Source organism: Zingiber officinale, chromosome 4B (genome assembly GCF_018446385.1).
Source record: "Zingiber officinale cultivar Zhangliang chromosome 4B, Zo_v1.1, whole genome shotgun sequence".
NCBI lineage: Eukaryota > Viridiplantae > Streptophyta > Magnoliopsida > Zingiberales > Zingiberaceae > Zingiber > Zingiber officinale.
This window is the reverse complement of record NC_055993.1, coordinates 108662288-108674807: the sequence shown is the minus strand read 5'-3', so window position 1 is coordinate 108674807 and position 12520 is coordinate 108662288. Positions and strand designations below refer to the sequence as shown.

General features: G+C 39.5%; 3 protein-coding genes across 3 annotated transcripts; 1 reads left to right on the top strand and 2 right to left on the bottom strand.

The window, feature by feature from the left end:
• Positions 1-634: 634 nt before the first annotated feature.
• Positions 635-4556, top strand: LOC121976001 (transcription factor VIP1-like). The gene is made up of 4 exons (XM_042527971.1): positions 635-1260; positions 1423-1555; positions 2977-3061; positions 4122-4556. The coding sequence occupies exons 1-4, from the start codon at positions 665-667 to the stop codon at positions 4370-4372; spliced, it is 1065 nt and encodes a 354-aa protein (XP_042383905.1). The 5' UTR covers positions 635-664; the 3' UTR covers positions 4373-4556.
• A 311-nt stretch (positions 4557-4867) lies between these two features.
• LOC121976002 (protein RALF-like 34) lies at positions 4868-5531 on the bottom strand. Its single transcript, XM_042527972.1, has one exon. The coding sequence runs from the start codon at positions 5481-5483 to the stop codon at positions 5049-5051; it is 435 nt and encodes a 144-aa protein (XP_042383906.1). The 5' UTR covers positions 5484-5531; the 3' UTR covers positions 4868-5048.
• Positions 5532-6569: 1038 nt separating this feature from the next.
• On the bottom strand, positions 6570-11113 carry LOC121976000 (V-type proton ATPase 16 kDa proteolipid subunit). The gene is made up of 3 exons (XM_042527970.1): positions 10921-11113; positions 10556-10841; positions 6570-6948 (listed from the first exon to the last, which is right to left on the bottom strand). The coding sequence occupies exons 1-3, from the start codon at positions 10994-10996 to the stop codon at positions 6816-6818; spliced, it is 495 nt and encodes a 164-aa protein (XP_042383904.1). The 5' UTR covers positions 10997-11113; the 3' UTR covers positions 6570-6815.
• Positions 11114-12520: the final 1407 nt, after the last annotated feature.

Below are 12520 nucleotides of genomic sequence, written 5' to 3'. Positions count from 1 at the left end.
GATCCATCAATTTTTATACACTTAATGAAATAATTAGATTAAAAAAAATATCTAACTTAACTCACTTATAATTTAATCCTAAATAATTTAATATCACCGGTCACACATAAAATTAATAAATTATAAAAGGCATTTTATATAGAATACATCAAACATCTAAGATATTTTATATAATAAATTAATTTGATATCAGTAGAGTAAATATCTATGTTAATATCATGCATCAGTCTATAGTATCTATCATATATTATTTAATGGCATTTAACTAAGTACCATTGAAGTTACTTTGATCATCATTCGTCCGTCGGTTATCCACAAATAGGTCACCAAATAAATGAGTATAGTAACTTAACTTTTTTTAAAATAAAAGAATTTGAAAAAAACATATTAATAACTCCACAAAAATTAAAATGCTATAAATGAGAGTAATGCTTTTAAGAGTAAAAGAATTTTTAAAAATTGCTAATAGCCTTTATTTAATTAATTTATTATTATTATTATTATTATTATTATTTGGATGGTAATAGCTGAAGACTTGGATTTGCCGTCGCTCAAAGATGCTGTTGCCTGTTGCAGTAACATGCGGTTAGGTTTGACAGGTCTATCTCACACGGACATCACACACACCGGACACTCTCTTAATTGGCATTTGGGACGGCTGCGCATGATTGATTCCGCCGCCTACCATCGCAAGGCAGCCCTTCCGACTCTACCTCGTCTGTCCACACCAGCGATGGAGCCGAGCGGAGGGCCGCCTGCCGGCGCCCACAACCGGTTCGGGCAGATCCCGCCGCCGAGTAGCCGAAGCGGCGCCCCCGCGCACCGCCGGGCTCACTCCGAGACCTTCATCCGCCTCCCTGACGACTTCCTGTTCGACAACGACCCCGACTTCAGCATCTCGGACATGGACTTCCCCTCGCTTTCCGACGACAATGTGTCCGGTGCCATATCTGGGCCGCTCTTGGCCGAGCATCAGCTGTCAGATCCGCAGGCGGCGAGCAGGCCCGTCCCGGGGCCCCACCTCCGGAACCTTTCGATGGACAGTGCTCTCTTCGACGGGATAGGGCTCCACACCTCAGGCGGAGATGCTGGTGTCGGGCCGGGAAGGAGAGGGCACCACCGACGGAGTGGCTCCGTGGACGGTTCGATCTCGCCGTTGGAGGGGGATTCGACCTCGCTGTTCTCGGATAATGCAAAGAAGGCCATGTCGGCCGATAAGATAGCGGAGCTGGCGCTGCTTGACCCGAAGAGAGCTAAAAGGCATGAATTTTTTTCCCCCCTCTTCTCCCTGTTGATCGCTTTCCCCTTTGCATCCTGCAAGATTTTTTTTTCCTATGAATTATCATCCATGATTATGCATTAAACCTTGGCGTGTCTGCGGATATTCTGGTTGCTAATTTCATTGGGATATCGACTCTACAGGATTCTTGCAAATAGGCAATCTGCTGCCCGTTCGAAGGAGAGGAAGGTCCGTTACACATGTGAACTTGAGCGGAAAGTGCAAACGCTTCAGACTGAGGCAACCACTCTTTCTGCACAGCTCACCCTTCTCCAGGTATCAAAATTAATGGTTTTTTTTTTTTTGAAATCTGCATATGATTTTTTGGGTTCCTACTCAAAAGTTAAGCTGGACCATTGCTCATAGTATATTTGGTGATTAGGCAGTAGGTTAGTTTGGTCTCCTATGAAATTACAGTATTGTTAGTCATCTTCTCTTTGCAAGCATATGCAAACTGCTCATGCTCGAGCATCAATAATAGAGTATTTTTAGATTCACCACGATTAATCTTATCATTTGTTGTTCGGGCTGTCCAAATAATTTTGTTTTCAGAATATGATTCTGAGGTGTACAGAAGGTGTGAGCTTGTTATGGTTTGATATGTACTTTTTTACTACAATTGTGATCCAGACAACCATTGATGATTACTTATCGTGGAATGCCTACTTGCCATTTTCTTCCAATAGGCAATTTTTAGTTTTGTTGGAGTCAGTGGCAAAAAGAATAAGGAGTAGGACAATAATTGAAGGTTTAAACTTCTTTCGTGTAAATTATACTTCCACCATTAAGCACAGATACTTTTGAGAGCTAATTTGGTTTACTTTTATAGATGAAAAAATTGCTTATTGAATGAGTCTAACTAATGTTTCGTTATACTTCAATTGCTGTTTTGAGTGGCACTGTACTTTTAACTTGCAGTCCAGGAAGCTAAATGCCAATGCGATTATTGTAAAATATTTAAACCACACAAAAAAGGAAATCACATTAATATTGAAATCAAAGGCTATATAATTGCTGAAATTATCTGGAGTTGTTAGGTATTAAATATGAAAAATGATCATATTGGTCAATTAATGTATTGGATTCCTTAAATTCATATGTACAGTAGGCCCAATGTGGTCCGACCCTCCGCACTGGCGGGAGCTTTGTGTACCGGGCTGTCCTTTTTTTTATTCCTTAAATTGATGTGTCATGTGCTTGGTACTTCAGATTATGATGTGAACACCTCGGTGGGTGGGCATTTCAATAGGTCTGCCAATAAATTATTCTTTGATTGTTCTAAATGCAGTTCTTTCTTTACAACCAGGCAACTTTACCAACCTTGTAGACTGATAAAGAATTGATATTATTGCATGATTAATGAAAAGTATATGAAATTCAATTTTGTATTGATCTAATGTTTTTTTTTACCTTCTCATCACACAGCATGGCAAGGATAATCCTTTTCGCGTTTAAGTTGTATGTTTATTCCACCTACATGACAATGCACATTTGAAAGAATCTACTATTGTAACTCTTCCCTCTCCTAGGATTGTATTTTTTCTGTACTATTTTGTTAGTTGTTCTTCCCATGAGAACAAAGATTACATTCTTTTTAACATTTATTTTCTGTAATGAAATATATATATATATATATATATATATATATTTCATTTCTAAAGAGCTCAAGGACTTATCTCTACTTTTTAATAATACAGAGAGATACTACAGATTTGACCGCAGAGAACAGAGAACTCAAATTGCGGTTGCAGGCTTTGGAACAACAGGCTCAGCTTCGTGATGGTATGTTTAAACTATCCCATGCTTCCTAATCTAAGCACTGTTCAATCTGTTCTTTACATTAACTCACTTGAAGCTGTAGTCCATTAGTAAATCAAGATCAGAACTATGAATCCCCTGAATGTCTTGAAAATTTTGTTACACTATTTATTAATTTTGAACAGAACTAGTACTTACAAGTCAAACCTGTATCAATTATGCAAGATAGAGAGAAGTTCATATCATAGATAGGGTAATTCGGGACTTTAATAAATTTACTTCATCACTTGCAGTTCATGTTAGATCTTTATCCTACATTTATTTGTAGGATTAGCTTTCTATCATGCTAGATTTGAGAGTAAAAAGTCTACAAAAATTAGCTTACCCGCTACCTGATAAATTGAAGTTTGCTAAGTAGCACTACAGCTCTTTCCTTTTTCCTGCTCCTAAACTTGCACTTTCTTGCTATTATAACAATTCATAGTTTTCTCCTTCAATTCTGGCTGTTCCATTTACCTTGTCCAAATTGGTGCAGAAGAATCGAATGTGTACTCCACTTTTTTTTTTATATATTTATTTACACCCAAATCACACAATTATGGATAGATATCCAAGGAAACTGTGTTTATTTTCAGCCATGTACATGCTGAACAATGGTCTTGTTTAATTTCAAATCCAAGTGCTGGTAGCCATATGAAACTTTGCCACATTAATTTGGAGAAGACCATAATTCTTTTAATACACTAACAAAAGGACCATTTAGTTGTCGTGTGTGGTGGCATGGTGTGGTAGGGTTAATTATCTTACGTAACACAAATGCTGCTTGCATACCCATCAGTAAGCTTGACTGCACTATTATAAATTTAAATCTAACTAAGGTGTGGTCCTTATTCATCAACCAAAAGACTTATCATCCTTGGATAGAAAGCTCTTTAAATGTCTTGATGGTACAACTGCAAAAGTAAGGCCATTGTCGATACAAAATTTGTTGGTGTTTTTATATTCACATGGCTTCAAGGTATTAATTTTACGGTTGAGTCTTGATGGTTTTTTGCTAGATCTATTCTTTTCGATTCTTGAACAGCACTCAATGAGACTTTAAGAGAAGAAGTGCAACGACTAAAGATAGTAACCGGACAACTTCCAAATGCAAATGGAAACCATTTCAATGGAGGGCTTCAGCAATCTGTATCAAACTACTACTCTCTGATGCCTCAATTGCCTCCCCGCAATGGACGTCAAGCCCAGCATTTGCATCCATCTCAAAGTCAGGCTTCTTCGAACAACCAACCAACCAAACCTCCCCATTCCCCAAACGATCCCATGGAAATGTGATGCTGAGGTCCATAATCTCATATAGACTTTAACTAATGCATTTAACATATAGTGTCATGGCATGTGAGCATTGTTCTTGTATCATTAGAGACAGCCGGTGTGGTCATGTATAGTGTTTACAGCAACATATACCTCTTATGTAAAGATGAATCTGTGCTATGAATATGGTCCTTAATTTGCTTAACCAAGCAGCCTTTGTTTCTCAATTTTCCATCTTACTTCATCACAGAAATTAATTTCTTGGCTTATTTTTCATAATTTAAATGTTCTCATTATTTACACGCCCCTTTGGCAATGAGCTAGTTGCATGTAATAAACTGATATTATCAATCAGATAAGAATCAGAGCTGGGGCCTGGTGTTGAGTTTTGAAAATCAAGACTTCAGCCTTAGTTGCATGGCAGCGGGGACTGCATTAAATTGATTTACAGATGACGCCGTATTCATGATGAGTTCTTGATCATCTCCAAACATTCAATTTAGATTATTCCAGATCTCCAATGAAATTAGCGCTGGATCTTCATAACTTACTAGTAGACGAACAAAAACATTGATAGATAGAATAGCGATGGCATCACAGAAATGCAGGTAAAATAGTGGAGCTGGAGCTGGAGCAGAAGCAGAAGCGTAGTAGTAAATTATGTGACAAGAGCTTTCTCCGCCATGGCCAATGATGATCACCTCCTGCATCGGGAGATGGATTCGCAGTCCCTGGAGTAAGGGTGGACAGGTCCCCTCGCCATGTGACAGTTGTGGGTGTAGTAGGAACGGCCGGAGCGCGGCGGGCAGGGGACGCGGTTGGCCGACAGCGCCGCGTAGGAGATGAAGTAGCGGGCCTGGGGCGGCAAGAACACCGGATGGCTCCGCCGCCGCCGCCGCCGTCTCTTGCTCCTCAGCTCCTCCTCCGTTTCTTCTTCTTCTTCCCCATACAGCTCGAAGTCGTCGTCGTCGTCGTCGTCGTTCTTCTCGAAATGGGCGAACGGGAAGGAGGAGGGCCACTCGGCGACCGAGTCCCCCACTAGGCTTCTCGAGCTGGTGCCTTCCTCGCGGGGTTCGCCGGCATTGGCGAGGGCGAGGAGGAGGAGGAAGAGGAGAAGCTTGGGGAGGGCCATCGGTGGAGGGAGGACGAAGTAGAGTGGTCTGAGCTCCAAGCTTGGATTATTACATGGAGACAGTTGACAGCTGGGTTTGGCAGAGCTTGGGGACGGATCGCGTGTTCTGGCGTCTCGTGTTTGAACGCGTCATGTGTGACGTGGTTCGCGTAGGCCGCGGCACGAGATGGACCCCTGCTGGGACGAAGAAAGGACTGGCGAGTATTTGTGCCTGTTGTGGCTCGGGCGAAGTAGGAGATCAGGAACGAGCAGGTTGTCTTCATTCGAGCTGTGGCGGATCAAACAAACTCCAAGCATTCGGTTCGGATTTACCGATTCATTTTTAATAAACTAACTATGGAACTCACCGTCTTTTCATTCTTAAAAGAATATCTCCAAATTACTCTCTATTTTTTAAGCTTCAATATATTTTATATTTTAACTCCGTAATGATAAAATATGTAATTTTTCACATGACAATCCGATGTTCGACTTCAAATTAACCACTAAAGAGTGTTTCTTCAAATAAGAGTCCCGAGGCTATGGTACAACGATAGAGCATCAAATTATCATTTAGATACTCACGATTCGAGTCTCACGTATGATGAATTTGTAAAAAAATTTCTTCCAAATGAGACATCAACTAAAAGATGTTGAGCTCCTAGACTGCCCGCTGCGAACGCTTCTCGATTTATCCAAATAGCTGGTAAAAAACTTTCATGGGATCGAATCGATCACCCCAGATTCAACGTTATCTAACCTGATTAATCATTTTTTTATAATTTAAATAAAATCATTTAGGTTAGTAAGAAAACTACACACGGACGCTTAGGAGTCTCAAAGAGAGAAAATTGCACATCTATCGAATATGGATTTCAAATGGTTACAGAAAAATTCTAAAATTTAGAATGATCCAAATCAGATCATTTACGGTATAAAATTGTACACATGAACCCTCAAGTTCCTAAATGATCAAGCCAAGTCCTTTAGGGGAAACAAACATACACATGACCCTTGAGTGCTTAGAGAATTATTCTGATCCTCTTTTAGTGTAAATGTGTGAAGCACTGATATGTCAAGTTGTCTAGTACATCAATCGAAATTCCATTCAACTAAATATGGATAACATTATCGGATAAAAAATTATGTCAATTAACATACACATGACCATTTGCATGATATCGACCAAAACAATGTGGCTGACAGAAAAATAGTATTGTGAAAACTTTCTTAGCAGACATATCTACTCAGAATGCAACATAAAACCAAGAAAGCAAACTCGATTGTATGGATATTCAATATGAACATGGAGACCAAGTCACCAGTGGATACCGAATGTAGAGCTTGAGAATCTTAATCTGCCCTGGATTGGCCAGCGCGAGAGGAAAGAATGATACCAACAATGAGACCGTAGAGTGCCAGTGCTTCAGCAAAGATGAGAATGAGAATCATGCCAACAAACAACTTAGGCTGCTGCGCGTTGGCCCTGAAATCAACACGAAAATTGTTAACATAAAGTGTGCCTGCAGTCCCTTAAAGAAAGAAATAGTAGCACAATTCACCAAATGCTGCAACTTGTTTGGGCAGCACAAAGCATTTATACGTCATGCTCAATATGTTAATCAATAATTGTTTTTTTTTATGCTATTACATTACTACCTTCTTTGCAGCAATAACAAAAAGCTAGCATGCATGGTTGATAATGGCAGTCACCATGGAAAGCTTTCTTTAAGCTCAAACACTGTCAATTGTGCAAAACTCTTGTTTGACCATTGGAACCTCTTTAAGAGAAAGGTGGAGTTCGATTCAAGCTTTTGGATATATTTGTAATAGCGCAGGGGCATTGTGGTAATTTAGTAATTGGGTCAGTGACCAATACTTCCCTAGAACAAGGAAGAGACTCATAGGAGGGAATAAAGAGGTTAGTTTTAAGAAGACACAGTAAATTGTCTAGCCCGGTGGAGTTGAGTGTAACTTGGGTATATAATCAATGCCTGATCAAATCTAAGGAATTCAAAAGAAATTAAATAATTGGATCTTGGAGTACCATTGGCCTACTGTATAAGCAAGGATTGTTCAACTCCATGTGGGATGTCCACTCCAAGAAAGTAAGCAAGTGACTCCTTGCTGCACAAGGGCAGGAGTCTGAACTACACTCTGACATTTATACACAAGAACAGAAATAAGGTCACCTAGGGAACATGTCCTCAGTATGTTGCCTTTTGGTCGTGGTTTCCACCAGGAAACACAGACCTCAGGGACGGGAGATACAGATACCTTTTAGTCAGTTGGTTCAATCGGTTGCAAAGGCGGAGAGGTAGCCTCAGATGAAATTGGACCAAGACAGCCCTTTGTTATTGTTATGATCTGGTATTATACTGCAAGATTGCTTAGGTTCTTGCAGATCTTCTAATGATCCAGTCCACAACCAGGTTGAGAGCCAAGAAAGGAAGAGACAGAAAAGAACTCTGGAATACAATCCCAGATAGTGAAGATGAGTTGAACATTGTTCTCATATGTGCACAGTCATTCTCCTCTTTCATACCTGATGCGGCGATGGAATAAGCCTACCTAGCACGGGGTCAACTGCCACGGCGGAGGTACGCGTTACTATTGTATTCCACTGTTGCTACTATTGTTCTACTTCTCCCCATTTTCTGATGACTGACTTGAGCGTTGGAGGGTCAACGCCGGGTATCCTTTTCTTGGCCCGGTACTAACGTCGTTTGTTTTGCAGAGCGGAGCGAAGTCCACGTCTGGTCAGCGAAGCCACCACCTCCTAGCTTTCCAGCTTCACGGTTTCGGACAGGATCATTTTGGACCTAGCCAGGGACGCGGCAGTGTCCCGACCGAGCAACTATCCCGCTCGGCCCAGCAACAGGACCTAGTTATGGACGGAGCGGAGTCCCGGACGAGCGGCTACTCCGCTCGGACAAGCAGACCACTATAGTATCTCTCAACATCCTTTTGGGAGATAGTGTCGTTGACACGAGGCATGGTCGACAGGCAGATCGTACGGCCAAAACTTCTACTGTCGTGTTAGGGATATACGTGCCCTGTTAAGGTATGGTATCAGGGATACTTCCCTGACAAGACCCTTTCATGGGACATATGGAGAGCATGTCCATGCCTCGAGAAGTGAGCACGCCATCCACCAGTACTCTATATAAAGGGGGGTCCTTCACCGGCGGAGGTACGCATTACTATTGTATTTCACTGTTGCTACTGTTGCTCTACTTCTTCCCATTTTCCGATGACTGACTTGAGCGTCGGAGGGCCAACGCCGGGAATCCCTTCTTTGGCCCGGCACTGCCGCCGTTTGTTTTGCAGAGCGGAGCGAACTCCACGTCCGGTCAGTGAAGCCGCCACCTCCTAGCTTTCCAGCTTCACGGTTTTGGACAGGATCAATACCCATGGAAGGTAAGTTTGTCAACGATAAAAAGTCTCCACCATAGATTAACTCTTACATCCCTCTAGGCCTACATTATGCTCTTATTAAAAGGAATAGCTAAACTACCAATGAGGAGACCAATCTTTGTCCATTTTGCAGCAGAAGTACAGATTTATGATGAGGCTAGCTTTTATATAAGTTGAGACTCAAAACAAAACATGAGGAGGTTATTCTAGTTGCACTTGAAAAGAATCATCCGAGAAATGAGAGTGAATTCAAAATCACGACAAGATATTTTTTTTTTAACTACATTCAAAGATAAAGGAGGAATTTTGGTCAAACAAATAGAAGGGACTGATGGTAACTCACATGAATGCTGTCATCTAAACCAATTAAACAGATTAGTTGAATATATTCCTCCAATAAGATGAGTTACGAATATATAGAGAAAAATCAATCAAACAACAGAGAGGGAAAGAGGGGAAAGAAAAAATAAAAAGCAATTATGAGATCAAAATTCAAGTCCAAACAAGAGAAAAATTCCAGCATGTTAGTTTAAAAAGTACAAACGAGTATAATAAACATCAGACATAAGTGCATAAAGATCCAAGACCAGGGGCAGAAAAAAACAATCTAGAACCACCAACAGATTACACACTATTTAATGCTTACATGTGCTCTGTTCCAACTCCATGTGATGAAAGCCACTACTGCATAAAGCATGAATTAAAGATGCAGTAAATTAACAATCAAGATATATTACATCTTAAATTGACTAAGTTAGAACATTTGAGGTAGGAATTTGTCGAACAAAATGCACTCCTTTGTATATGTCAAGAGTCCCTTGATTAAAAGGAGTTGGAGAAAGCTTGGCCCAATTCCTACAATTATGAACATAAGTGCAATAAAAATTCCTGGAAAGTTACTCCTTTCCGGGAAGTTCTGACCCAAACAAAAGGCAAAACGATTTGGGCATTGTCTTAGATCGAGGCTTGGTGATATGGACATGTCTATAAAGATGCAAACTAGCCACACCCAGAAAGAAAGACCCTATGAAGCTTTATAATTCCCTATAATTGGTTTTGAGCCTTTACCACGGCTTAGGTGGTAGGCAAAGAAAACATCCTTCTAGGGGGAGTGAGCCATCATTGAGATATCACTTTGGAAAAGCTAAAATTCTAACCTCGTGTTAGGACATACAAGCCAAGGAACACAGGCAGTTTCTAAAGGACATAAGCCTCCCAAAAGGTAATAGAGGTATGCAAGGTTTTTGTTGAGAATAGGAGAGCATGGTGTATAAAACCAATCATTTTTTTTACTCCAATGCAAAAATAAATAAATAAATGGCTACATTCTCTTCCTAATTTTGTTTAGTTATCCCTTCAATTTATAATAAAAGAAAGGTCTAATATTTAAGTCACACGAAATTCTAATAGAAAAAAAAAACTACTAAAAAGCATAGCATGCAGATATGGTGACAACGAATAACTACAATAGCAGATTCTTTAAATCACCTACTGCACGAGAACAACCAAAATCATGCCTCCAGGTGATGAAATAAATAAAATCATTCTCATTTGAACTCAGAAACAATAATAGATGGAAAATTTAAATAGTTCAGGATCATGAATGCCATCAAAATTCAGATTAAATATCAACATATAATATAAACGTAAAGGAAAAGAGATCCAAAGAAATTTACCGAACACCGGCATCGCCAACGATCCCGATCGCCATGCCTGCAGACAAACCTGCAAGACCGCAAGCGAGGCCCGAGGAGAGATGAGCGTACCCGTCAAAAAGGTAGTATGACTTTGCTTTGGGGTTGATCCCGGTACTTATGATCACAGCAATTATCAACCCGTAGATACCGAGCACCCCTGCCATGACAACTGGCACGATCGATTTCATGACCAGCTCCGGCCGCATCACACCCATGGAGGCCACCCCAACACCGCTCTTTGCAGTCCCGTACGCCGCTCCCATGCCTGTAAGCGGACTAGAACCAGTTGTAAGATAGCAGCGAAGCTACAGTCTACCAAATAGCGACCAGATCGAAAGGTTTACAGGAGAAGACGAGGGCGGCAGCGGCTCCGAGGAATCCGAAGAAAGGAGCAGTCTCATCGCCGCTGAAGGAGGACATGATTCCGGCAAGGAGATCAAAGAGAAACGATGAATTTTGGCCTCGATTTCTTCCTCCACCTAGAGCTCCGTCCGTCGATGGCAAAAGGGAATCCTGTGATCGGGAAGTTTATGGAAAAGACCTCAGACTTTATTTTAAATACAGGGTAGCTCCGTCATTCTAATAAAATTATCGCCAAAATGCTAATTTCTTTCCAGGTGCATAATTTTGTTGGATTTCAATCGTTAAAATGTATCACATAATTTATAATTTTTAACAAATTAATCATTTTTTTGACATATTATATATATATATATATAGATAAATTCCCTATATAGGTATAAGTTTTGTTATGCTGATTTTGACTTCCTTAGCCTAAACCCAAAATCTATACCTTAAACCTTATGCCTTAAAAAAGATTAACGTGTTCACATGATAGTCACGGATAGGTGCGCACATCAAATCGATAAACACCCCATGAGAGCACCTAGTATTTTTTTTATTATTTTCATTTCCTTTAAACTAAACATAAAATTTAAATTTTAAACTTCAAATCTTAACTTAAAAATAAAATTAACACTAAGGACTCACCGATGAATGAATGTACAACATATTAAATTCATTTATATATATATATATATATATATATATATATATATATATATATATATATATATAATATGTTTACACAACTAAATACAAACTTAGGTGATTTCAATTGTACACATGATTAGAAATTAAAAACTGGAACTGATAATATACCCTGCTATTTGTGTAGTTATTATCCAGCTATTGATAAAAGAGGTACCTGTATAACTTGCAAGAAACAGGCCTGTAATTTATGTCTTCAGAGTTATTTTAATGTTCTAATACCAATAACACAGCCCACTAAAAGTAGTACTAGAAATATCCTTTTAGAAACAAGAGTATCAACATTAGAAACCAGAATAAACCAACTAGAAACTCATGTGGATATAATAACAAACCAAATAGAAGAACTATTATCACAAGAGTCGTTACCATCTAACAAGGATAAAAGTTTACAAATAACAGAGTCACCAAACACTGATATGGTTTTTATAAAAACCCCTAGTATTTGTAATACAAATAAAACCCTTGATGTTAGGGTAAAATGCTTAGTAAATATACATGACCATGAATTTACATTACAAGCTTTCTTAGATAGTGGAGCCACTAATTCAACTATAGATGATGCTACACTTTTGTCTATTTTACCTAAAAATTTAATTAAAACTTCATCACAACCTTTAATTAGTACACAATTTGATGGCCAGCAACTTACTAGTACCCAATTTGTCACAAACATACATATAAAATTTTATAATAACTGTGGCACCTATAGTACTCCCCAAACTCTCTCCAAATTATGGGTTAAACCATTACTACATCAGAATATTCACCTTATCCTAGGACTAAATTTTCTCATATCACCAGACAGAGTCTTTTTACTTACAAAAGATTATGCTATATTTTTCTCTAATCCAATAGTTGCACCTATTGTGTCAGACTACCCCTCAGTAGTTA